We start from the raw sequence: 25,061 nt of genomic DNA on the forward strand, positions 1-25,061 counted from the left end.
AAATTTTTGCTTATGAAAATAAGTATTTATCAAAAATGAAATTCAAGGATCACACATAAAAGTATACCTTCCGAGGTTTAAGAATGATAAACTAAAAAAAAAATACTTTAAACATAGTCCAGTCATATAAAATAACCAATAAGTATTAATTTTTTTAAATATGTAAATTGGAATGAATCTATTAATCATTTATACCACAATAGTACATACATAATCATCATTCAAGGTTTTAATCTATTGAGATGAGTGCATTTAAATGAAAACTATCACATGAAAATGAAAATTGTGTTAATATATTATTAAACCTCCCTCATAATAGGAGTCATAAAAATAGCGGCAGATGACCACTTGATCTATAACCAAGTGATTATTTTGGATCACATTAAGTTTGTAAAAAAAAGAAAGACGAAGATAATTTGTGATTTTGTTTGTAATAAAGAAAGTTGGATTTTGTTGTTTTCTTACAAACAAAATTACGTTTAACATGCAAAATGAAATTTTGAAACAACAGGGAACCAAAGATGGAAAACACATTATGATGGTTTAGGCTTTTTTTTTTCGAGATATGTGATTATATTTGCTGCATGCCATTAGGACAAATAATGTATTTTACTCTAACATATTATATATGGTTGTTTTTTTTAAATAGCAAACTTGACCATAAAAAGGTTATATATTAGAGATTAAGTTAGATGTTTCCACAAGACTTATGCTTATAAAAATTGATTTGAGTTTTTTTAAAATACTTTTCCTTAAATTTTTTTAGATGTATATATTTGAAATGGTTAAAAACATTGTTATTGTTACTTTGTTAGTACCTAAATAGAAAACAAATGAAAAAATTAGACGCATATAAAAGGCACGTGAGAAAGACATGGTGGTGGTAGAATGAGCCAGGGACTTTATAAAGCCCAAGTCTTTTTAACGTACGCATATACTTTCAGAGAGAAGGAAAGACTCAAAGAGAGAGAGAGAGATATGAATGTCAGAAGAGAATGGAAGGATAGAGAAACCCGGAGTCCACAAAACGGATATTTGGGTCCGGGTAAAAACCCAAAAAGAGAGAAAAAAAAAAAAACACAATCCAAATCACACACTGTATTTCTCGTTTGTGTTGTTTGTGATAAAGAAAGAAATTGAAAAAAATGGAGAAGATTACGAGTGGCCTTCCCTCTCTTTACCACTATACTTTCATTCCCCTAACTCACCCTCACCCCCTAAATCATACAACTCCAACCCTAATAATATTCACCCCATTCTCTCTCTCCTATCTCCATATTTTTATATCTATATCTATATCTATATATATCTATACTTATTATACAAAATCACAATCGATCCGGTTTTATTACTATTTCGTTTTCTTCTCCTCATCTACTTTTCTCTCTCTCTCTCTCTCTTCTCTATCTTACGCGCTGACCCCCTTTTATTATTTACCTCCCTAGGGTTTCTATTTTTTTCTTTCTTTTTTTGGCAATCGGTGGTTTCGTGATTACGCTTCTTCAGGTAATTTTGGTTATCAATTGTTTAATTAATTTCGGTTTTGTTTTTGACCGCTTCAATTTTGGGGAATTTACTGTCTTTGTAATGTGTGTATATATATGTATAGATACTGTTTGCTTATAAATTTGGGGATTTTGCTGTGTTTATAATGCGAGATATATCTGTATACACATACACCATATGTATATCTACTTTTTTGTAATTTTGGGGATTTTGATGTGTTTTTAGTGTGTATCTATGTATATATTTGTATGTATATGAACTGTTCGTTTGTAAATTATACGATTTTGATGTGCATCTATGTATATATTTGTATATGTATATGTACTGTTTGTTTATAATTTATAGGATTTTGTTTATGTTATAGTGGGTATTAATTGTTTAGGTACAACTAGTATTGATCATATTCATCGCAAATCTGACATATTTTCGAATTGTACATTTGTATGTAATTCTATATAGTGGGGTACGGTGCTAAGTGCTTACCGTTTGACTTTATATTTTTTGCAGGTTGATTTCGATTTTTGTATTAGCTTGCTAGATTTGTGGCCTTCTATGTGTTTCTGCTAATATTTGATTGTTGGCTAAAAGAAGAGCATTATGGATGAGTTTGTGGCTCCTCGATTTGAAGGTGTAGCGAATACCTTTAGAAGGAAGAGGACTCAAACCTCCCGGCGGCCGAAACCTGAGGTTCCTGTGTTACCCGAAAATCACGAACAGGCATCTTTATCATCAACACCATCAGATGAAGCCGGAAAGGTATCCAGCGATGAAAACGCTGTTGATGCCAATCCTAAGAGGAAAGCTTTATATCTTAATCAATGTGACGGAAAATATAATTATGTGCATAGCAATGGAGGCTCTGTAGATGCAAGCGACGAGGTGCAAAGTGGAGGTGGAAATGGAAATGAAAGCAAATCAAATAAGGTTAAAATTAGACTTAAGAATTCTGGAGGTACTGATGCCTCTCGTCCCCGGCCAAAGTTGATTCTCCAGGTATGTTATCTATACATGCTCTTCCATCTATTAATCACAAAATAATCTTTGCACACTGATTTTACTTTTGGGCCATGAATGATTGTTTCTTGAAAGCTACTTACTTTTTGCTGTTACTCTGTTTTTTTCGGGTTTAACAGTTGTGTACTTTCAAGGTTGTAAATATCGCTTTCGGTATCGTATCTGCCGACCCCCGATAAGCGATATATCGGGGATATATCGGATACCCTAAATTGTAAAGGAATTTATATTTACAATAAATTTATCTAAAATTATACCCTATTACTTGATAAACATATATATTGTTAGTATATACAATAAATTTATCTAAAATTATACCCTATTACTTGATTTAACCCGTTTTTTTTTCAAGTCTACTTTTTTTGTTGACCGATATGGCCGATATTGACCGATAAGTGCCGAGTTTAACCGAAATTTGACCAAAGTGAGAAGTTGGCCTGATAACCCACTTTTCGTATCAGTTGAAGGCCGACATCCGATATATCGGCCGATATGGCCGATATTTGCAACACTGTGTACTTTTGTGAGTGTATTAGAATTAATTGCTACCAACGATTCTAAACTCAGGTTGTGATTTTGTTTACTATGGTAGCAATTTATTTTCAGTGCAGAATGAGTATGTCTATATCTTAGGTGGGATTCAAGATTCCTGTTTTGATTGGTGTGAACCTTGTTTTCTTCAACCAAACTTACACAGGCATTATCAAATCCATACCGTCAAACCAGACACCCTTAATTATTTTTGAGATAACGATGTCTCTACTTTTATTAGATTAACTGAGGAGTTGGTGGAACAGTTACTTTAGGATAATGCTTTTTTGGTTGGATTTTTTTTTTTTCTAATTTGCAAATTTTTAAACTTCAATTGCTATTTCTGAATTGCACAATGGCGTTGAAACATTTTGTATGATATATCCTTCCAAAATGTAATCAATGTCTTTAAATTCATTCATTTACTCTTGAATTAATTCAAATTCAATCGTCATTTTCAGGACAATTCCGATGAAGGGGATTCTCTTCCTGAAGGTAAAAGGATCGGATTGCAAGGGATCCCTTGGAAGGATTTCTCAAGGAGTGGTTTTAGTCTAGGGAGGGAAATGTCTTTAACGGGAAAGAAGTTCGTAGGGAAGCAAGTAGAGAAGTCAGATCGTTCTCGAAAGGGCAAAAGGGTGTCCAAGAAGCCTGTATTAGATGGAGATTTTGATGAAGAAGATGATGATGAGATACGATACCTTGCAAAAATGAGAACGGTTAGGGTTGCTGCTGCAAGTAGAGATTATGATGACGAGTCGGGTACAAAACATAGAAGTCTTGCTAGAGTTTCAAAAGGGGGCACAGAAGATCAGAGCTCTTTGACATCAGGTAAAGGCAGGGCTAAATCAGATAGTGTATCGGCTGACACCGACTATGAGGAGGAAGATGTGGTGTCTGGTCACGAAGAGGAAGGAAATAAGGGAAAGAAACCGAGAAGAGCTTCTCCTGATTCACCAGATGAAACCAAGAGGGGAACAACTCTCACGTCACGTCAACGGGCCCTTCGAACTGGCAGGGATTCTGCATCTGGTGTTACTCAAATTGAGTTTCCAAATGGATTGCCCCCAGCTCCTTCTCGAAGTAAGCTTTTACAAATCACATGGATCAATAGCATATCACATGTATCAATGCATATGCCTTCTATGACTTTATGGATTCATAATCTGTTCTAAATTCTTATTGATAAATATATAGAGCAAAAAGATAAGCTTACTGAAGTGGAGCAGCAACTTAAGAAAGCCGAGGCTGCTCAGCGCCGCAGGGATCAGAATGCGAAAGCAGCCAAGGAATCAGAGGTTTCTCATTTTTCATCAACTTATTGTTGCCATTTCTTAACTTTTCTGTTATATTTTGTTTAATCCGTTATGCGCAAAATCTGTATATTAGGAAGAAGCAATCAGGAAGATACTTGGTCAAGACTCAACTAGGAAGAAACGAGAAGACAAGATGAAAAAGCGCAAGGAAGAGTTGGCACAGGTATGGGTCACGTCCACTCTCTGGTTTTCTACTGTTACTTGGTATGCAAGGTTGAACTTATTTTAATTTGTCAAATATCATCAGGAAAAGGCTGCCAATGCAAAGATGCTTGCACCCAACACTATTCGAACAATCATTGGCCCGACCGGAACTACCGTTGCATTTGCTGAGGATATTGGCCTGCCTCATATTTTCGATCCCAGACCTAGCAGGTAAGTGTATCGCATCCTGCTTTTTCAAGGGTTTAAAATTATCCATTTATATGTTTTTCTGATTGGTTTTCACTTTCTATGCAGTTACCCCGCACCGAGGGAAAAATGTGCAGGACCTTGCTGTCCCAATGCATACAAGTACCGAGATTCAAAATCCAACCTTCCTCTTTGTAGCCTTCAATGCTATAAAGCGGTTCATGGAAGAATGCAGGCTGAACTTGGCTGCTAGTGATTTTGTCATGAAAAGTACATTTGATGCTAAAGTGTTGGTAGATAGGCGAGTAAGGGACCACAGTTAGTTTTGTGTTAATGAATTGATTAATGGAATTCGCCTTGTTAGTGGTGCTCCGTGCATGAACGTTTATATCCTTTATACAAAAGTTTCTTATTATTTTTTTAACTGGCAATTACTTGCGCCCTTGTTTTCTTTTTCTTTTGGTTTGTGTTCGTTTTGTATAGTACATTAGTTTTTTGCATGCTAGTTTTGAGGCCCTGATCCTCTATTTGAGCTAGGCCTTTTTTTTTGCCTTTGATATAAGAATTTGTATGTTCGTGGTAGTATTTTATCTGATGGCTTATATTTCCATTGAGCAGTTGGGAGCAATTTGTGTAATCTCAAGCATTGGTTTATCAATGGCAGTTTGAATGAGAACTAATTTATATTGACATGCGCCCATTTTCTTGACTTACTATCTTCTAGTGATGAGTTTTGAAAATTATATGAAGCACTCGTGGAGTAGTGGCTGATTTAATATTAGCTGACCAGATGCCATGAGAATCTTTGTTATTACAATGTACCTTTTTATAAAACAAATGTATTATTCCTTTTTCTTAAACTTTTAATCTTAAAAAAAAAACCTAAAATACATTTAGTTTATAATACAATTCATACAATACATTTACTCAAAATATCTTTAAAATATTTTGAAAAACCTATCTATTTAAACCACCTCTCTTCCAAAATACTTTTAATAAAATTAATTAGAGATGTATATAACTTAACTTTTAAATAACTACATAATTAACTTTAAATTAATAATCACACCACTAACGTCATCACCACCGTCGCATTGTGTGATACCCTTCTCGTAGATTATAAAGCATTTTAGAAGTATGTTAAAAATTTGAAATTTTATATACAATTTCGTTTTTACTCAGACTCGTATCGAATTTAACGCAATATCGAATTTAATGCAATATCGACTTTTCGAAACAAACGAAACCAATTAAAATAAGATTTAAGTATATCATTATCTATATCTATATATACCTCTATCCTATATCATAAAACAAATAGCTTTTATTTAAAATTTTAAGTTTCAACATTTCATCAAACCAAATTATATCAACATTTCATCGTCGCCGCCACCGTCAAGAATTTCCGCTGCCATCATTACCACCGCCGCCAACACCGCTGTGGTAATGCTAAAAAACAGCAAACAAGAAATCAATTATGTAGTAAAATACCTCTGTAACTACCACAGATGTTGTTCACCTTCATCTATAACCTTTTGGCCGTTATTGTTGATAAATTTTTTTAAAACATATACGGTTGAGTTGTAAAATAAAAAAGGAAAAGAAAATGTTTGAAGTAAATTGGAAAGTGTTGTAAATTGACCAAGCCCAATGGGGGGGTGTAATTATCAGAAACTTGGGCTTAAAAACACACGCATCCAAAAAAGAAATAAAAGTAAAATATATGTGACTATGAAGTAAAATAGAAAAAAACATTTGTTTTTGAGTGTGTTGTTTTTCTGTTAGAACAAAGTACATCGGAATCGTAATTCACATACCCTTCCTCAAACATCGTAGCCAGGCCAGGTAATCAGTCCTAGAATGTTTTTCTAAATTTTTTATATTCTTCGTTACTTTTTGTTAATTATCTGCAAATCTTTCTACTGTTTTAATATTATTATTATTGTCATATCTTCTATTTATCTCCTCATCATAAGAATAATAATAATATGGAGTAATTACTCTCTGTTAACTTTAAGATGGGATGACCGTATTAATTTGGTAATTAATAGAGTTATGTTAAGTGTACCTATTTGCAAAAGATCTACTTTAATTAGTGGTTAGTTTTGAGATCTTATAACATTTCGTAATATATATGTTTTTTTGGATTTTGTTTTACTTGTGGTTTTATTGTTATTTGTATTCAATTAACTCAGTAAACACTACAGATCACGAGATTCGTATACTTTATGTTTGTCATGATTCATGGGTTGTTTTGGATTGCTTATATTAAAGTGCTTAAGAATATAAGCAGAGTACTAGTTTTTCAGAGAGCGTCTGTTTTTGTCGTAGATAAGCAAAGCAAACCTGAACTCCTCAATCTAGAAGATGAGCTGTCATCACTTGCTTGAAAGGATCTTGCAACCGATGTAGCTAGATTGACGAGTCCATGATTAGTTACATGTTATAGGACCAACAATTTGATTACTTACTAATGCCAAGTAGTTTTGGATGATTCACTATGTGTATTATTTACATGATTTATTTTGGTAGGAAGATTTGGTGTAGGAGATACAAAATGGCATTAAAATGGGTAGAGTGAGATGAATATGATCAGCCGTGATAGTTAAGGGTGTATAAGTCATAGTTGAAGGGTTTGCCGTTTTGAGTATAATATCATTATCATTATCCCATATAAGCATATATATAGGCTAGGCTGCTTAACGTGAATTATTTTTATAAATTATTTCTGTTTCTTGTGCAGTGCGTGTTGACGTTCAAAAATAGACTTATTGCCTGAGGTTGAATCTTTATAGGTGTGATGGCGAGGATTAAACCTCAAGCTCTGTTACAACAAAGCAAAAAGAAGAAAGCGCCTAGGAGTATCAGTATTTCTGCTATTGCATTGTACAGTGTTGTTAGTGTTGTTATGGTGTTTTTCCTCTTTGCTACCTATAGACACTGGTCCCAAAGGTTTGTTGCTAAAAACACTTTTCTTTTCCTTTCCTTTTCTGTCCACTAATCAATGCATTTTAATAGCCCTCTGGAAATCCAAAAACTAATTATCATTAACCGCTAGTTGTGTTATTGATCCCTGCTTTGTCAGCTGAAAGATTGTTTTTTTTTTTACTCAGAATTTAATATTACTGTTAACATGACGGGTAAAAATGATTTTTTTTGTGAATTTATGCCTTATTGTATCAGTTATACCTACGAGCGATTGGTGAATGTTTCTTTTAAATAAGAATATTATTTAAAGACGATTGTTGAATGTCCCTTCGATATGAATATTACAAGAACTAGGTATTATTGGTCTTAATAAGTGCTAAAACCTCTGAAAGATGATTCGTGCCAATTCTATCATTTATATTCACAAACATTTGATGATATGGCTTGCATAGAAATATTACAAGAACTAAGTCTTGGTCATGTGTACAATAAGTGGTAAAGACGCCTAATGAGTGGTGTGCATGTCACTTGCAGGTCAACAATGCAAGCAGTCGAAGGAACATCAGACTTTCAGGTACAAGTGTTTGCTTTTCTCTTGCCTTTTTTTTAGTGATATTGATTTTTTGTTAAAGGCCGAGAAGTGATTGGAAGGTAGGCTACATGATAACTCCCTGTTGAGTAAAGTAAGATACTTAATACTATGTTCGGTATGATGGAATCCGTAACGAAATGGTATGAAAAAGTAATTTTTCAGTTACTCCTATATGTTATGGAATCCATTACTTGATAAAGTCATTTGTACTTTCAATTAGCCACTGAGGTGATTGATGTTCTGCTACTTAAAGCGTGAATTTTTGTTTCTTTAATCTGCAATAGGTCGAAGATGACTTTTCGGATTCAAAGAAATCTGATGTTCCTAGATATGCTGTAAGTTTTGGTATCCCTGCTATGTGCTTTCACCTATGCATTTGTTACTGCATTTTTAGATTTCGTCAATTTAATTTTTTCATTTATCTGATCATTATTTCAAGTTCAATTGTTGTAGTCATTTTGATACTGTAGTAACTTGCTGTGGTTCTTTAAAAGCTTTGACATACTTGTGTATCCAGATTTTCAACACGTCTAAAGGTTTGATTACGGTGGAACTTTTCAAAGAAGGTTCGCCTGAAGTTGTCGATGAGTTTATAGATGCCTGGTGAGTATTAGTATCACCTATAACACCATGCCTCTCACAAAAGTATACTATGTAATCAAGTAATCCATGTTCTACATATTTTATCTGAATAACTTGGATCTTATTAAGTTTCCCATACCCTAGTTATGCTTTTTAAAGCTCAGCAGTTCCAATAGCTAAATCTGGATGGTTCTCAGGACATTTAGTTAACCATTCTTTAATGGACATGGGGATTTCAAACCATTTACTTATCATTGGGCCGATTTGGGTTTGTTTTATCTCAAACCATGTGCCCATGTGGTATGGAAGATTACCTAGAAGGGCAATCAGTTGAACATGGTAAAAGATGCCCAAAGTCTTAGTTTTAATGCACACGACCTCCACGTTGTTCTTTTACGAAATTTAGGCCAAATGTTGTAATAATGTTTAATTTGTAGTTGTAAATAACCCATTTATCATTGACTGCTTAAAAATAAGGTAAAAGTGGCTTGCGGTCAACCCAACTGACCTTAGTTTATTTCATGCCATACTAACAATGGCCTTTAAAGCCTTAACCTGTTTTGTGCCTCTGTTCATTTGCATTACAATTTATACGTTTGTCATTAATGTTGTGAAATGTGTTTGCAGTCAGAAGGGACACTTCAAAGGGATGCTATTTCAACGTGTGGTGAAACATTTTGTAATCCAAGGAGGTGCTATAGATAATCATGCAGTTATAGAGGATTGGACTTCTAGAGAGAAGCATTACAATCAACTTGAGAAAAGGTTTGTATAAATCCACACCATCCAATTTCTTTTTACATGTATCCCCACGAAATTCATCTCAATTTATAATATGCTTATCATCAGTATGGTATTTTGGCTTATCCAGATTAAAGCATGAGGCCTTTATGCTTGGTACATCCAATACGAAACACGAGAAAGATGGATTTGATATCTTCATTACAACTGCACCAATTCCAGACCTTAATGCAAAGCTTAATGTGTTTGGACGCGTTGTTAAGGGAGAAGATATTGTTCAGGTAATTATAACGTTAGAAATTTTCATTTTTGTTCTTCGCTATCGAGGCTTAAACGCAAATAGATGACCATCAATTAATCTTTGACAAAAACTCTGATGTCCTACAAGATGATTGTGCATTTTACTGAAATTCGAGAGATTAGCCTTGGTTGGGTTATAACTTGGATCGTGCATTGCAGGAAATTGAGGAGGTGGATACCGATGAACATTACAGACCTAAATCTCGAATCGGGATCATTGATGTGACACTGAAACAAAAGATTTAAGGCTTCAGTCAAGTTCGATGTCATTGACCAGGCAAATATTTGCTGAAATTTTAATTGTCTGGAAAGAGATCAGGGAGAGATAGCCAAGGGTTGCGTTTATTGATGTGCAATCCATGGACATATTTGTTTGTTTTGCACACAGCTTAGAATCATGAAAGGACAGTTTGTTTAATTAGAGTTTTAGGTCATACAATAACCCTAATGTTTGTCATTAATTTCAGCTTTCAGTTATCTGCCATACTATTGTTTGTAAATACCTATATTACCTGGTTGGCTATTTGGTTGTTATGAATCCTGCTTTTTTGTACTATCTTCAGAATATGAAGTTGTTTCTCCTTCATTCCAAGCTCAAAATCATGCTTTACATTCTTGTCTCCTTTCTACAGAATGAACTATTTGTCAAATCTCTCTCTTCTGCTCGTTCGTAAGTTGGCTTCTTAAGTTTCAGCTTTGCGATGTGCAATTTGTGTCTATCAATATCTGAAGATGGTCTAGAGAAGTTTTTTTTTTTCCTTCTAATTTTGGGTTATCAATTTGCAAATTTTGTATATCATCTGTCATACAACTAGATTGTAACCAATCTTCTGTGGATGCATCTTTGTATTATTACGGAAACAGTTGTTTCATCATCTTGGTTTTCTTGAGCTTCATTTCTTTCACCAACTAGTTGGACAGTGGTGCATTTGTGTTTTTTTTTTTTTTTTGAACAGCTATATGTATTTGTGTTACATAAGAGCACTCCCAATGGGTGAACCCAATACTAACTAATACATCGCCACATCAGCATCGTATCAGAAAAACCTCTTTCCAACACATTTTCCTCAATTCACACCCAATACCCAATACATCTAATACATTCCAATGCCCACCATTTAAATAAATAAATACTAATATATTATTTGTCATCTAAAAGAATAAAAAAGACCCAATACGAAGCTACCAATTCCGTGGTCACTATCACATTTCTTCCGATACAAAGTCCAATACACTACACCCCCAATGGTGTAGTGTTGAATACTATGGAATACAAACCCAATACACTCTAGATTGGGAGTGCTCTAAGCTCTTACATCAATATTTTACAGAGCTAATGAGTTCCAATTTTTGAGAAATATCGAACAATGCTTCACATTTTTTTCATATACCACGTCCTTGTTTTACATATTATCATTTAAATTAACTACTTTAACTCACATTTGCTAAACCTCATAAATTAGTGACCCATGGAGTCATCCAATGGGGCACGGTCTATCCAAAAATAGTATAATTTGATGACATGTCACATAGTAGTTATATATTGAGATGTAGAAAACAAAGCTAAGATGTGATAGCTCCATTGACTTGTATTTTCTCGAGGAAAGTAGACGAAGGTATTTTACAATAATGGGGACCTATCTATGTATAGTAGGACAAAGATGCCTTGTAGGAAACATGATGTATTAACAAATCTCATGTACAAGATTTAACAAAACAAAACCATGTTTCATGTTTAATGTTTAATGATGACCAATTTGGAGTTGGTAGATCTGTCTACCCAGTAATCACGGATTAGCAAAACGCCATGCCCTGGTTACAAGTTATTTAATCACTAATTACATAAAACAAAACACTTTTATCTTATATACGGATATTCCATATATAGCAATATTCATTGAATATTATCCTATTTTCATCTTTAAGCTTCCTTAGCAACCAATAGATCTTTGTTAAGTTCTCGTTATCATGCATTAAATAGTTGTATATATAGTTAACATAAAATTCAGTGGTAGACATTTAATATGGAAAGATACAACTTTATTATGCACGTTAGATGAAACTTTAAATGTTTCATTATATTTAGCATATTTTTTTTACAATTTTAGGGTATTTCTGATAACAAAAGAAGCGCGCTAAATTATAATTATTTAAAAAGAAAAAATAAAACTTCACATACCACACAATAGAGAGTAACTATAAAGCTTTCTAGACTTATTAATTGTTGTTGCTTGTCTTTTTTTACTAATGATAAAGCAATGTAAGTGGTCCATGGACAATCCGAAACATTAGAAACTGTTTATTTGTCAGGAAACTAAACATACTCTATTTATCCAAACATTAAAAACTATAATTACAATTATTTGACTTAAAGTTATAAGACTATCTCCAATGCTAAGAACGCTTTGAGCTGCCACATCATATCCTTACAAATCTTTATACATCCTTACAAATCCTTCAAATCTTATAATTTTATCTCCAACCAGACAAACATCCTTACATATCCTTTTACCTCCCCTAAAAAAATATATATATTAGGTAAGGACAAGTAAGGACATCCTTCAAAAAATCCTTAGTTTTAGACAAGTTTCAACGGCAAATAATATCTAAGGGCACCTCCATTGGAGAGCTAATGACAGTGATAAAGATAAAACATAATCCTTTGATAAAGTAAATTTTGTTTGTTATAATATGATATAAGTAGCCTTATTTTTGCTTTTTAACTCGGTATATTTTATCCAAGATCTGATTATCAATAATTAATAAATAATAATATCATTTATCTTATTGATTGTAAGGGATGATGTGCATATTATAACCTCACTAAGTGCCACATAAGAATCATATTTTCTCACTTTAGCCATTTAAGAAATAATGTGAGAAAAGGTTAAGTGAGTGTCACGTAAGACTCTTCTATCTCATTTATAAGTATAGTAAGATTAGCACGTACATTGTCAAAACTATTTTGCTCTGAAACGACAAGCTAGGGAAATGGAGCATGTGCGGGGCGTTTAGCCATTTTGTTCGAATCCGCTTATATGGGGGCTGGTTTGCGATGTCATGCCATTTTGCCACACAACGACTCCATGTTGAGACCTTGTACTCGGCGGTAGTGATTACAAATGGGAGCGACCTCCAACTCCAACTAATTAGGGGCGGAGTCACATTGTCATTAGGACGGGACAAGACCCACCCCAACAGACTACCTATACTTTATACGTAGAGGAATGATAAAATTTTGGGTTTATAATAAAGCTGACCCATTCCACCAAAATAAAATAAGAAATAACATTGGTCCATCCAACCAATGTTTCTTACTTTGCACAACACGAAAACATGTTTTTCTCAGCTTCTTGGACTATCCATTTTCCTTTCTATCTTTTAGACTAACTCACTAACAGAGCCTCAACTATGGAAGTTTAATAATTTTCATTCTATTTTTCGTATTGCAATCTAACAAAAGTATGTTAATTTATTCATTTTATTTCTTTTTTTTTTTCCATACTTCGTACGTTCTTATTTCAATCAAACAAGTGTGTATTATTTATATATATAGGTATGTCATAAGTGTTTGCCATTCATATATATACGTTTATTATATATAGATATGTCATAACTAGTTGTAGCTATGTTGTTGTAACTATGTTATTTGGCTATTGTAATGTTGTTTTCTTTGTATAATTCTGCAAATATATTGTTTTATGTTATTTGTGAGTTATATGCTACTGTTTATGAACTAAATCAATGTTATTTCGCTGTCATTTTTTGACCAGTATCTAGGTAAAAAAAAAAATTTTGGCCCTCCCCGTATCAAATTGCTGGCTTCGCCACTGCAACTAATTAAGGAGCGACCAAACAAACTTTTAAAAGAAAGAAATAATAGTGTTTTGCATATTACGTACCTCCATTAAATGAATTTGAACCTTTTATATTTTACTCTAATATAAACATCAAATTTTCATTCACTTAATTAGTGTCCACATTTGCTAACTAATGTTCATAAAACAGTAGGTACGTACAGATTCAAATTAGGATTTTGCTAATCAAAATTTTTGATGACCCTGGTAAATATATAAAAAGGTTATGGTTACCCAAAAATAGTTAATAATTACTTTATACAATGTGTTTTTTTCGGATAAACCTAAGACAATATAATGATACATATGTTACTGCGTATCAATTATAAACAAAATCTGTATTATCAAAACTCTCTTTAAAAACAAATAAACATAGGACCATTTCAAAGAAGATTATAATGTCTAATTATGTGAATCAACGCAAACGATGGCTTTAAAATTATATTATTATCGTGTGATAAAGAAAAAAGCAGAAGAATACAGAATTAATTGAAAAGAAGGTTCGATGAGGAGGAATAATCCAGAAAAGCGCGTTAAATCCGTTGGCACGTGCTGCAGCGTAGATCTTGCGGGATTTGGGATCACGTGAACACCAGTCATTGGCTGTTACCCAAACGGCTGACGGCCACTCTTTTGGATTTTATCACAACTCCCCATTTGTCATTTTTTGAATCTTTGGATGGATGACCTTTTCAAATCTCGTTATTTCAAATTTAACAACCTAAAAATCCTTTTAATTCTTAAGTTAAAGAACGTATAAAAATTTAAAGAGTAACATTAACAACAGATATTACTCGTAATAAAATCCATATATCATATTCATATCTATACTATATTATAAAAAGAATAACCCCATGTTGAAAGTTACATGGAGGAAAATGTCTAAAATATTTTTAATGATATATTACACTTATGGTCTTTAATCTTTTAAAATATCTCAATTAACTCTTTAATCAATTACATTTACATCAAGTATCTACACTACTTGACGCCGCCTCCACCACCAACCTTCGATTTCACCACCACACCGTCGCCGCCACAAATACCGCCGCATATCGCAGGTACCGTGCTAATAGTATTAGAAAGATTTATAATCTAATGTTTACAGATATTAATTATTCTCCCTTAATAAATTTGAAAATAGTTAATTACAACTTCTCAATAAATTTTTATTTTTAATTTAGGACCAATTTATATATGTGCTTTATCTTGTACATACAACCTCTCAATGGATTTTAGTAGTCGTCGTTATGTTGCGTGTTTGTCTTGTATTGTTGGATCTTATTGTGTTCTTATTTTCTTTTGTTTGTTGGATCGTGTCTGTACTTGCTAGCTTCTAACTATCATTTTTAATAAAATTTTATAATGTTGTTCAAAAAAAAAAAAACATGTAAATATGGATTGAGATCCTCTAAAGTTAAAATCTAACTTCATAAGTAAAGTTAGCATTCGGACCATTGGATTAAAATCAAAGGTCAAGATTCATCTTGACCTTTGATTTTAATCTAAAGGCCAAGATGTTATTAACTTCATCTATAAAGTTGAAAACAACTTTACATGATCTCTATCCTGTAAATATAGGTAGGACAAAGACTTGTTGATGCAAGCATTACTCATATTATTATAGGCATTCTAGTCGGCACATCTTTTAGATTTCCCAGCTCATGATCGATTTACCTCCAAAGATAATTTAGAGATTTTTAATCTTGTAATTTTTATGCATGATTTCGTGTTGTCGAATTATTAGTTAATAGTAAGTATTCACTTGTTAAATATGATGACGATATGCATAAATAGTTAGATGTTACGTACTTTGGTTTTAATTATATGATAGACGGTGGTAATTTACATGATGACTTGTTATATGTATATGTTTGTAAAGTTTAAATCTTAAATTTGAATTGTAATATTTTATTTATTTATTATTATTTTTTTTTAATTGTAATACTATCGGTAAATTATATTTGGACTTTAATTTCTAATTTTTTCTTCTTCTTATTTATACTATATTATAAAGCAAATAGGATTTTAAATTCCAAGTTTCAACAACTATTAATGCATAATATACAATACATTTATTCTTAGAAGATATCTCAATCACTCATTTTATTTTTCTCTTTTCAAATCTCAACCACTCATTTTTTTCTCTCTTCCATAAATCATTTTATTCATCTAATTCATTTAAAACCTTTTATCTCAAAAACTGTACATAGATAAATCCGATATACTTTCATTAGATATGGGTGTTTCTAAAATTTCATGTTTTTTCATTAGATATGTCATTCGATATATTTTTGACGAATTTTTAAATATGAGGTCGGGGCCTGTATAGTACAGCTAAGGCATTTGAATGAGATATCACCTCATATGACCTATCACACTCTATGACCTATCACCTCCACCATCTCACCGCCGCAACGCGCGGTTACTTTCTATCGTAAATATATAAATAAATTGATCACTTTAAATTGACTAGTCTAATAACTAAACCATTTCAACCAAAGGAAATGATATTCTTACAACACAATTTTGTCATCTACAACAATATCTGCTTTATATATTTATACCATATACAATAAAGTTCGTATCTTTATTGTAGATGACAAAATTATGTTGTAAGAATATCACTCCCTTCCACAAAAATATCACCTTTAAAAGATTGTTCTTGATAGTGATTTGGGTTGATTCTTTAGAATAGACATATTTTGGACACATTAAAGTTTTGGCTCGAAAACATTTCAAATTAAATTAAATGGATGGTGCTATTGATGACTCATATATTGATTATGATGTTTATGTATTAGTTTCTTTTGGTGAATATAACCTAGACATAAAAAAGCTAGTGGTTGGTATATTATTTTTATTACATGTGTATCAACGAATATATTTCGATTGTTATACAAAACAACAGTTTCGATTATATTTTTGTGGTATCTAGTTAAAAACAGTTAGTATACGAATTATCATCTTTAAATGCTTGGCTTAAGACATTGACTTTTCATATATTCATGTTTAGTTTTAAAAAAATTTGATTATTTAATTTTAAGACATAATTACATATATGTCTTAGATATAAATTTTTAATACATAAATAAAATGTTTTTAACATATATATAATTATGTCTTTAAAATATGACATATATGAAAATCTTTATTGATTAAAAATAGGAAAAGAAAAGTAGTAAAAGCAAATTGAGATAAATGACTTGTGGGGAAGGTGTGTAGGGTTAAATTTGTGTGTTTCCTCGGGATCGTACAAGCAAAAGCTAAAAGCCCACCCCATCATGTTCATTATCCGCTTTTTGACAATTATGGTTTTCTTTTGTTCTATTTTATGTCTACATTTAGTTTTTTTCCCCCTTATTCTTCGGCAAGTTTCAAGTGTTATGTTAATGTGTTACTAATAGACAGTCGCACCATATTTAGCAATTCTAGTACATAAATTTTGGACAATCATCAAATACCTTTGCATCTTAAAACATAATACATACAAATTATATATATATAGTAATTATTGAGAAATCAAAAAAATCCATCGATGAATGGTTAAAGCACCACGTCTCATAATTGGCAAATGAATTACAATTTCTACTAGATGAAGGCCAATGAGGACCCACCAATAAGTCTATTGGAATTAGTTACATTAATGAAAAGAGAAATGATTAATCATCCTAATAGATTAGCCTAAAGATCCTCTTAATTTTTAGATGAGGATATATGAAAAAATCAGGGGTGAGATTAGGAAAGAGAATTAGTGGTATCCACATGTCACAAGTTAAAGTTATTAGGAGGATTTTTATACTAGTTTTTTAGGAGGATAAATCATTTTCCCAATGAAATATACGTATGTAATTTTTAAGTGATTTAACATTCAATTCAAATTAATATATATATTAAAAACAAAGGTATGAAAATACGTGCAAAGAATAGTAATGGGCCATTTTATTTCTTTGGGCCCGTTTTCATTTTTTTAATGGGCCACTTCATCTTTTTTTGGACCCATCTTATATTCTTAATTACAAATTATGTTTTGATCTTTTAAATTTGCTTCTAATTTGTTTACAAAAGATCACTTATTTTAATTGCATATTATTATTTTTTAAGTTTGTAACATTTTTAAGATTATCTCATCTTATTACAAGTGAACTATTACATAGTATATATACACATAAAAGTAGCGTGTATGTTTGGAATATATACACCTAACCATCTCTAAAAAATCTGTTTGCAATACTTATTAGTTTCAATGTTATTTCGGTTAACGTTTTATTATTATGAATTATTTTTGTTTCACTTTCTATTTTCAATGATTTAGGAAATTAGCTTTAATTTTGTTTGTATTATTAATTTGTTTTTTTATTAAAAATATTTTACTTTCATACTTATTATCTTTTAGATACTACATAATATATTAATCTGTTATAAAATTATACTGTTTATTTCTAATTTATAATTGCTTACTCATTAAAAAATCAATATCAACTCAAGTTTTGAGCTATATAATATTTCTAAAAGCATGTAATAATTTTTACATAGTACGGAACACAATAAATATAATGTCTCCCGGGGCAACGCTCAGGTTACGTATCTCGTTATCTAATAAATAACAGGATCGTGGATGTAATAAGTATCTTAGGGTGTTATAGCAATAGAATGTTTAATTAATAAAACTTATATATAGACTGATAGACATATGACCAAAGGACACGTGATCAATGGCGAGACACACAAGTTGTTTGCGAAGAAATCAAAATGCTCTTTGGTTACCATTTCGTAGTGGACTGTGTTAAAACAAACAAAATATGTGTATAATAGTTGTATTTCAACTGGAGGGGCATGTTGATTTTATTTTATTACGAGTATTTTTTTTTTTTTTTATGTTCTGTGAAGATAATTTCTTATCTATTTCCTTTTTGCAATTTCCCATTCTAACTCATTTTTATCGTCTATGGTTTTAAATCAAGTGATAAATCTTGATTGTGTGATAAGACTAATACTTTACGGTTTTAGTTCAAATGTTATAAAAATTTATTACAAAATATTAGATTTTTTTCTAAATTAGTTAATTATTGGTATTAGAATATTATCATATAATACCACTAGTAACATAATAATATTTATGTTGGATTTCATATGTCAATATTTGACGGTTCATCGCCCATTATTTTGGGAAAGCTGATGGCCGCGTTATGCATGTCGTTGTGAGTTTACGTATTATAACTTATAATTTATAAAGTTCCTTATGTTAATTACCAATTGAATTTTTGGATTTGCAAGCATAAAAAAAAGGCATGATGACTTGATGAGGTTGGTTTCCGTGTGTGCACGCTCGCTCAACAAAGTTTTGCGGTGATTTTTTAGAATTTTTTAATGGAAAACAAGATCTTTTGTATCATATTCCACTTTGTAGAGAAAAATTGTCTTAATTTAAAACTTTATGTAAGATGCACGGGTTGATAGGCCATTGATGATAAAGTTTTTATATGAGAATTTAAATTTGAAAAAACCCAAAGTTCGAGTTTAAAAAAACGTTGTTTTTATTAATATGTTGTCGTGTTTTTTCTTCTACTAGGTATTAGATGAGGGTGTTTTTTAGCGTGATCCGAATTAAGGCACATAGTTTATACTTTCCCTTGCATTCGTTTCTGAAAGAATTTGAACTAATTGCGCCACAGTCGAGCGTTGTGTAGTTCACCGGTTCCACTGAATGCTCTTATCTGTCGGCAAAGATCGTGTGTAATAATATTCGATTCAAACCTTTAAACAAAAATTAAAACTTTATGTCGTATCAATTACCATTTGAACGCAGTACCATCCACTTACAAAATGTCATTTTATGCAAATGATTTATATATGCGTCTGGAAGCGAACTTGCGTGTTGTACGGTAGTGAGGGTTTTAAATTTTTTCAAATTTACTTCTTTTATAAACTAAAATTCAAAATAGAGTAGATAATACCTTACCTTTTAATTTCACTATGTGTATCCCAACCAAAGTTTTTGGTATCCCAACCAAAATAGTGTGAGCTCCCATGTCTGTAATGACAAATATGGTAGAGTAAAGCGGACCCCTTGTCCTTAATAATCTGGTCGGGTTACCAAAATCATGGTCGTGATACCAGGCGTCTTTAATTTATAAGTTAATAATACCTTACCTTTTTTTATCAATTTAATTTATAAGTTAATAATACCTTACCTTTTTTTGTGACTTGACATTATTTTCTTCAGGCTATTTTCACGATTATTCCAACCAAGAAATTGCAACAAATCAAGACTATACACATTATCACGGTGATCAAAATAATATACCTAATAAATAAAAGGAAAATGATTTATTTACCTAACAAATTGTTTAAAAATCTTCCTAATAACATTAGATGATGACACGTGGATATCATTAATTCTTTTTTATAATCTCATTTCCTGATAATCTACATGTCACAATCATATTATTTAAAAAGATTTTTAGGCTAATAACTTAGTAAGATTGATAATTATCTTAAAATATATAATAGCCTGCGAATATATATATTTTTTTAATCTTGATCCGCTTTTCGATTTTTTATGTGTCATCGTATTATTATTAAACAAAAAAATTAAAGGATGTAATTATTCTTTTTTAATGAAATGCAAATAAAGAAAAAAAAAAGTATGAAAAGTGGTACACGGCAGGCACATACTACCACACCTTTCGCACAAATCCCCACTCTTCCCATGACGTCGCTGTAAAAACCCCTCTCTGCATTCACACCTTAATCCCAACTTTCTTTTGTTTCCTTGAACTGTAGCTCCTTCACATATTTATCCCTTCTATTTTTGCACTTTTAAATATTTGCTCTTATTCACTCTCCCATAGTCCCAAATTAATAATAACACTCTTTCCAAAATTAGTGCTTTAGCACCACATCATATTTTTTGATTTCCCAATTAAATGTGTAAATTAATTCGGTTTGTAAGTAAACTTAATTAATTTTTTTATTTTTTAGTTTCGTTCAAAACATGTTTAATGATGAATATAAATATTGACTTTTGATGAAAGACCAACAATGCTAACACATACGGGCAATAATTATAATTATCAACCTAATTTGGAAAAAAATACAACAAATGCAGAAGTTAAGGATTTAAACTTCACCGTTTGTCCCTTTAATTATACCTTTAATGATTCACTAATGTTATCCATGGAACCTGTAAACATGGGTGTTGACAAATTGGTTGGTCATCTATTTAAGATAAGATGCCAAACACCTCTTACATTATACTTTTAAAAATCTAATTTTTTGAAGAAATCAACCTAAAAAATTTGCGGGAAGTATATTGAACATTGCTGGAAGCAATTAAACAATATATCATTCCACATAGAAGTTTCCAAAGACAGTGGAGTATTGTCTATATCCAGTTTCTTAAAAATGGCTACTTGGGTCCAAAAGATTACAATATTAACATTTTTTTTTCGGTTTAAAATTTTTTGTCAGATACTTTTTATTGGTTAAAGAAAAAAACACTTCGAAGGTACAAGGTTCTTATAGACCGTGTTCTTACGGGTCGGGTAGCATAGAGGATTTGCATGGCATATTTTATTGTCGTTGAAGATAAGCCTAACTTTTATTAAGAGAAAAAAGAAGAAGAAGAAGGGAAAAGGTGAGGAACATAGATAGACATAGAGATGAAATAGAAGGATGAAAAGTGAAATTAGTGATGAGAAAACAAGAAAGGATAAATTGACCAGGGGGTAGTCGGTTAGATAGAACTAACAAGTTACCCACTACTACTACTACTACTCTATTCTCTTCTCTCCATATACATCTATCTATCAGCAAGTCAGAGTCAGAAGAGTGTCAGCATTGAATGCACTGCCACCGGCCACTATCTGTCATCCGTACTATCATTCACCCTCTATTCCCGGTCAATCTTTCTCCCCAAGCCTCACAACTTTGAAATAATATAATAAATATCTATCTCTATTACTGATCATACCACAATACACAACTTAAAAAAAAGTTTTAATTAGTCCAAAACCAACACCGGCCAAAACACTCTCGATCTGTGAGTTTTACATGCAACTATATATATATAGTGTTTTGAGTGTTTGTTTGTTGAGATAACAAACATATGGATAGCAAAGAGCTCATGATGACGATGATGATAAAAATGGAAAATAATAATACCACTACTTGTGACCCATTATTATTTTCATCACTGCAGCAGGGTGTTACTGGTTTCGATGATAGCTGCAGTAGTAGTTATAAGCAGGGTGTTTCTGGGTTCATGGATTTACTGGGCTTTCAAGATTTTTCTTCTTATTATTCACCGGTCTTTGATATTAATCAGCTGATGATGTCACAACCCCCCATGGAAATGGTTGTGGCCACGTCATCAGCTCATGACGACGACGATGAAGAAGATAATCTGAAGAAGAAGAAAGAAGAAGAGGATGTGAATGATGAAGAAGAAACGACGTCAACATCAGTTGTGTTAAATGGGCAGCAACCGTCATCACCAAACTCTTGTTCCATCTCTTCATCTCATCAACAACCACTACTACTACACAAACCTTCCGTCAAACAGTAAGTTTAATTTGTTCCTCCATCGATCTCTTTTCTCTTTTTTTTTTTCCTTTAAAAAAAAATCTAAATGTAATAATTAATCTAGTGTAAACGGTAGTAGATGAGCAGCTTTTTTTGGTTGGGTTAATTAGGCATATAAAATTATATATATTCCATAATCCTAAAAGATGAAAAAGGGGAAAGAAAAAAAAATACAGTACATTTTTTTCTATCTTATCTTCCAAAAGTTTGACAATGTGGTGACAAATCTGTTGTTTTTCTTGTGAAATACCTAGCTAGCTAATGCTTCTCCCAAAGATAAATATTGTACGTTTTAAACTTTGTAAAATGAAAATTTAATACACAATATACTAATTAAATTATTTATAACTTGGTTATTGTGGGATGAAACATGTAACTAATTAAGCTAGCTAGTGGCTTAAAAAAAGGTCTTTTTTTTTTTGGTAATATTAATTATGTAGACAACAAATTAAAGGGGAAATCAGGCTACTAATACTTTTTATTTAATTTGTCCTTGACTATTAAGTGATCGATGTATATATGTTGTAGCTAGCTAGATTTTGGTGATCGAACTTAATTTGTATGTATATATAGCTGCTCCTAGGAAATTTCTTATTATCCTAGGTAGCTAGCTAGAAAAGGGGAATTATTATTAAAAGAGGAGGATTTCTTAAGATTTTAGTTGATTTATAATTGTGTATAGGGGCATGAAAGGGAAGAAAGCATTGGATGATGGAGATGAGAGAAAACCAAAGGCAAAGAAGAAGAAAGAAAGGGAAGCAAGATTTGCATTCATGACAAGGAGTGAGATTGACCATCTTGATGATGGTTATCGATGGCGCAAGTATGGCCAAAAAGCTGTCAAGAACAGCCATTTCCCAAGGTATACTACTCCGATCCTCCATATATTATTATTTGCATTCATTCATTCAATTACATTAATGTTCTCGATCGACTAATCCATCACTCGATCATATATATATATATATGCATGCAGGAGCTACTACAGGTGCACAAGTGCATCATGTAATGTGAAGAAGAGGGTGGAGAGGTGTATGGGTGATCCATCCTACGTCGTCACCACCTACGAAGGCCAACACATTCATCCAGCGTCGGTCGGGACTCATACTTCCAACGCCTACTCCTTTGATCATCTCATTAATCCCGCCATTACCACCAATGCTACTAATTATGCCAACACACCACATGCTATGATGAAGCTAGAGCAAGGAGCAGGACTTCTTCAGGATATGCTGCATTTTCCTCAATGATATATATATATATATATATGGTTATCTTTAATTTTATCTATCTATGAAATTAAAGTATCCAAATGCTAACTGTTATGTATATATAGTATATTGAAGACCCTATATGTACGTTAGTTTAATTTACTTTAATCTCAATGTTTTATTGTGTACATGGGAATGGTACGTGTGGCATATCTTTTACCAAACCCTATTATATGATCGACGTACTTTATATATATATATATATACCTATCTTTATAAATTTATTATTCATGTATTTAATTGTATCTCTTGGTTATGCTATCAAAATTTGGGTTTTGGTTGTTTGTCTATATATATACAGTATATATATATCTGTGCTTAATTGCTTGTATTTGCATTGGTTGGTCATATAACAACCAGGCGTACTATACGTTGGTGCCCGGGGAAGTGACCAAATTAACTACTACTCCATATGTTTCGTGTATCAGCAGATTGTGCGTATAGTATATATGTTATTGTACGACTTCATTAATTTGTAATTTATCAATGAAAATATATGATGAATCCTTTTCGGTTTTATTTCTGTTCGCCTATCGATCGTTGGTAATTAATTTCTCAAGTTCGCATTCCTTGTGTAGAAGTCTGCATATATAGCATTGGCACTGGTTTTTCCTAGTATGTATATGGGTCCTAGCTAGCTAGCTACACCTTTTCTTTAATTGGTACGTAAAAAGGATTGTAATATGATATTTATCATTATCATGATCTAGCCAATTTTGGTGAGGTACAGTATATGTATCAAAAGTTCAAAACTAATGTTGCGTATATAATCCGTCATCATTGCATTTCAAATTATATCCTACTTTTTTGAAAGTGTTTTCCTTGCTTCTTTTTGGAGTGTAGTAGCAATTAAATTTTTATATATTGATATATGCATCATGCGGGGGGTTTTTTCTGCTACTAAAGGATTAATTGAAGGCCATTAAATTAATTAAACTTATACATAGAGCAAATTAAATTATACACGTCGGGAATCTATATAAGAGATGCATGGGCCGGGCTACCTATATATATATCCATCGATCTGATCTATCCAAGCCAATCGAAGTTGCTTTGGCTACTAGCTAGTTAGCCAAAGTAAACAAAAAGTAATTAAGTAAAGCTTCATCTCATCCGCAACATACATTGGTGTGTCAATAGCTAGCTTCGATCATTTCATAGGGGAGGTAATTAAAAGTGACTCCATCGCATCCAGTGCCTCTAAACAGTGGTTGGCGTCAACATACTTCTTCGACTTTTTGTCTTGATTTGTAATATTCTAGCTTATAGGGAAAAAGCTCTCGCGCTGCCAATATTGATCTATACCAACAGTTCAAGTTCACAGTTATAGGACTATGTTTAGATCTCAAAACATTTTTCTGTGACTGTTTGTTTGTTCTAATGGCGTACGTACAGCCTACCAAGATACTTGTGTATCGTATATTAGCCAAGCTAGATTAAATAACTACTTTCTCATGCATCTTCAATGAGTTATATACATACCGGG

General features: G+C 32.1%; 3 protein-coding genes across 4 annotated transcripts; all 3 read left to right on the forward strand.

The window, feature by feature from the left end:
- Positions 1 to 951: 951 nt before the first annotated feature.
- LOC122593997 lies at positions 952 to 5,149 on the forward strand. Its single transcript, XM_043766469.1, has 7 exons — positions 952 to 1,506; positions 2,014 to 2,499; positions 3,513 to 4,134; positions 4,249 to 4,349; positions 4,441 to 4,530; positions 4,615 to 4,742; positions 4,827 to 5,149. Exons 2-7 carry the CDS (start codon positions 2,104 to 2,106, stop codon positions 4,969 to 4,971), a joined length of 1,482 nt encoding a protein of 493 aa, XP_043622404.1. The 5' UTR covers positions 952 to 1,506; positions 2,014 to 2,103; the 3' UTR covers positions 4,972 to 5,149.
- A 1,298-nt stretch (positions 5,150 to 6,447) lies between these two features.
- Positions 6,448 to 10,345, forward strand: LOC122592680 (peptidyl-prolyl cis-trans isomerase CYP21-4-like). Of its 2 annotated transcripts, none has more exons than XM_043764965.1 (8): positions 6,448 to 6,563; positions 7,462 to 7,670; positions 8,181 to 8,220; positions 8,523 to 8,573; positions 8,756 to 8,841; positions 9,448 to 9,585; positions 9,692 to 9,842; positions 10,021 to 10,345. In XM_043764965.1, the coding sequence occupies exons 2-8, from the start codon at positions 7,519 to 7,521 to the stop codon at positions 10,105 to 10,107; spliced, it is 705 nt and encodes a 234-aa protein (XP_043620900.1). In that variant the 5' UTR covers positions 6,448 to 6,563; positions 7,462 to 7,518; the 3' UTR covers positions 10,108 to 10,345. The 2 variants fall into 2 exon arrangements, with proteins under 2 accessions (XP_043620900.1, XP_043620901.1); XM_043764966.1 differs by having other exon boundaries at positions 7,514 to 7,670.
- Positions 10,346 to 21,487: 11,142 nt separating this feature from the next.
- On the forward strand, positions 21,488 to 23,703 carry LOC122593707 (WRKY transcription factor 23). Its single transcript, XM_043766155.1, has 3 exons — positions 21,488 to 22,283; positions 22,987 to 23,166; positions 23,281 to 23,703. The coding sequence occupies exons 1-3, from the start codon at positions 21,829 to 21,831 to the stop codon at positions 23,552 to 23,554; spliced, it is 909 nt and encodes a 302-aa protein (XP_043622090.1). The 5' UTR covers positions 21,488 to 21,828; the 3' UTR covers positions 23,555 to 23,703.
- The last annotated feature ends 1,358 nt before the right edge of the window (positions 23,704 to 25,061 follow it).

Source organism: Erigeron canadensis, chromosome 3, assembly GCF_010389155.1.
Source record: "Erigeron canadensis isolate Cc75 chromosome 3, C_canadensis_v1, whole genome shotgun sequence".
Classification (NCBI taxonomy): domain Eukaryota; kingdom Viridiplantae; phylum Streptophyta; class Magnoliopsida; order Asterales; family Asteraceae; genus Erigeron; species Erigeron canadensis.

Coding starts and splice junctions, on each gene's coding strand:
- LOC122593997 (XM_043766469.1), top strand. CDS start 2,104: ATGGATGAGTTTGTGGCTCCTCGATTTGAAGGTGTAGCGAATACCTTT. Junction 2,500..3,512: donor GGCCAAAGTTGATTCTCCAG/GTATGTTATCTA, acceptor CGTCATTTTCAG/GACAATTCCGATGAAGGGGA. Junction 4,743..4,826: donor TTCGATCCCAGACCTAGCAG/GTAAGTGTATCG, acceptor CTTTCTATGCAG/TTACCCCGCACCGAGGGAAA.
- LOC122592680 (XM_043764965.1), top strand. CDS start 7,519: ATGGCGAGGATTAAACCTCAAGCTCTGTTACAACAAAGCAAAAAGAAG. Junction 7,671..8,180: donor TATAGACACTGGTCCCAAAG/GTTTGTTGCTAA, acceptor TGTCACTTGCAG/GTCAACAATGCAAGCAGTCG. Junction 8,842..9,447: donor GATGAGTTTATAGATGCCTG/GTGAGTATTAGT, acceptor ATGTGTTTGCAG/TCAGAAGGGACACTTCAAAG.
- LOC122593707 (XM_043766155.1), top strand. CDS start 21,829: ATGGATAGCAAAGAGCTCATGATGACGATGATGATAAAAATGGAAAAT. Junction 22,284..22,986: donor CACAAACCTTCCGTCAAACA/GTAAGTTTAATT, acceptor AATTGTGTATAG/GGGCATGAAAGGGAAGAAAG. Junction 23,167..23,280: donor AAGAACAGCCATTTCCCAAG/GTATACTACTCC, acceptor ATATGCATGCAG/GAGCTACTACAGGTGCACAA.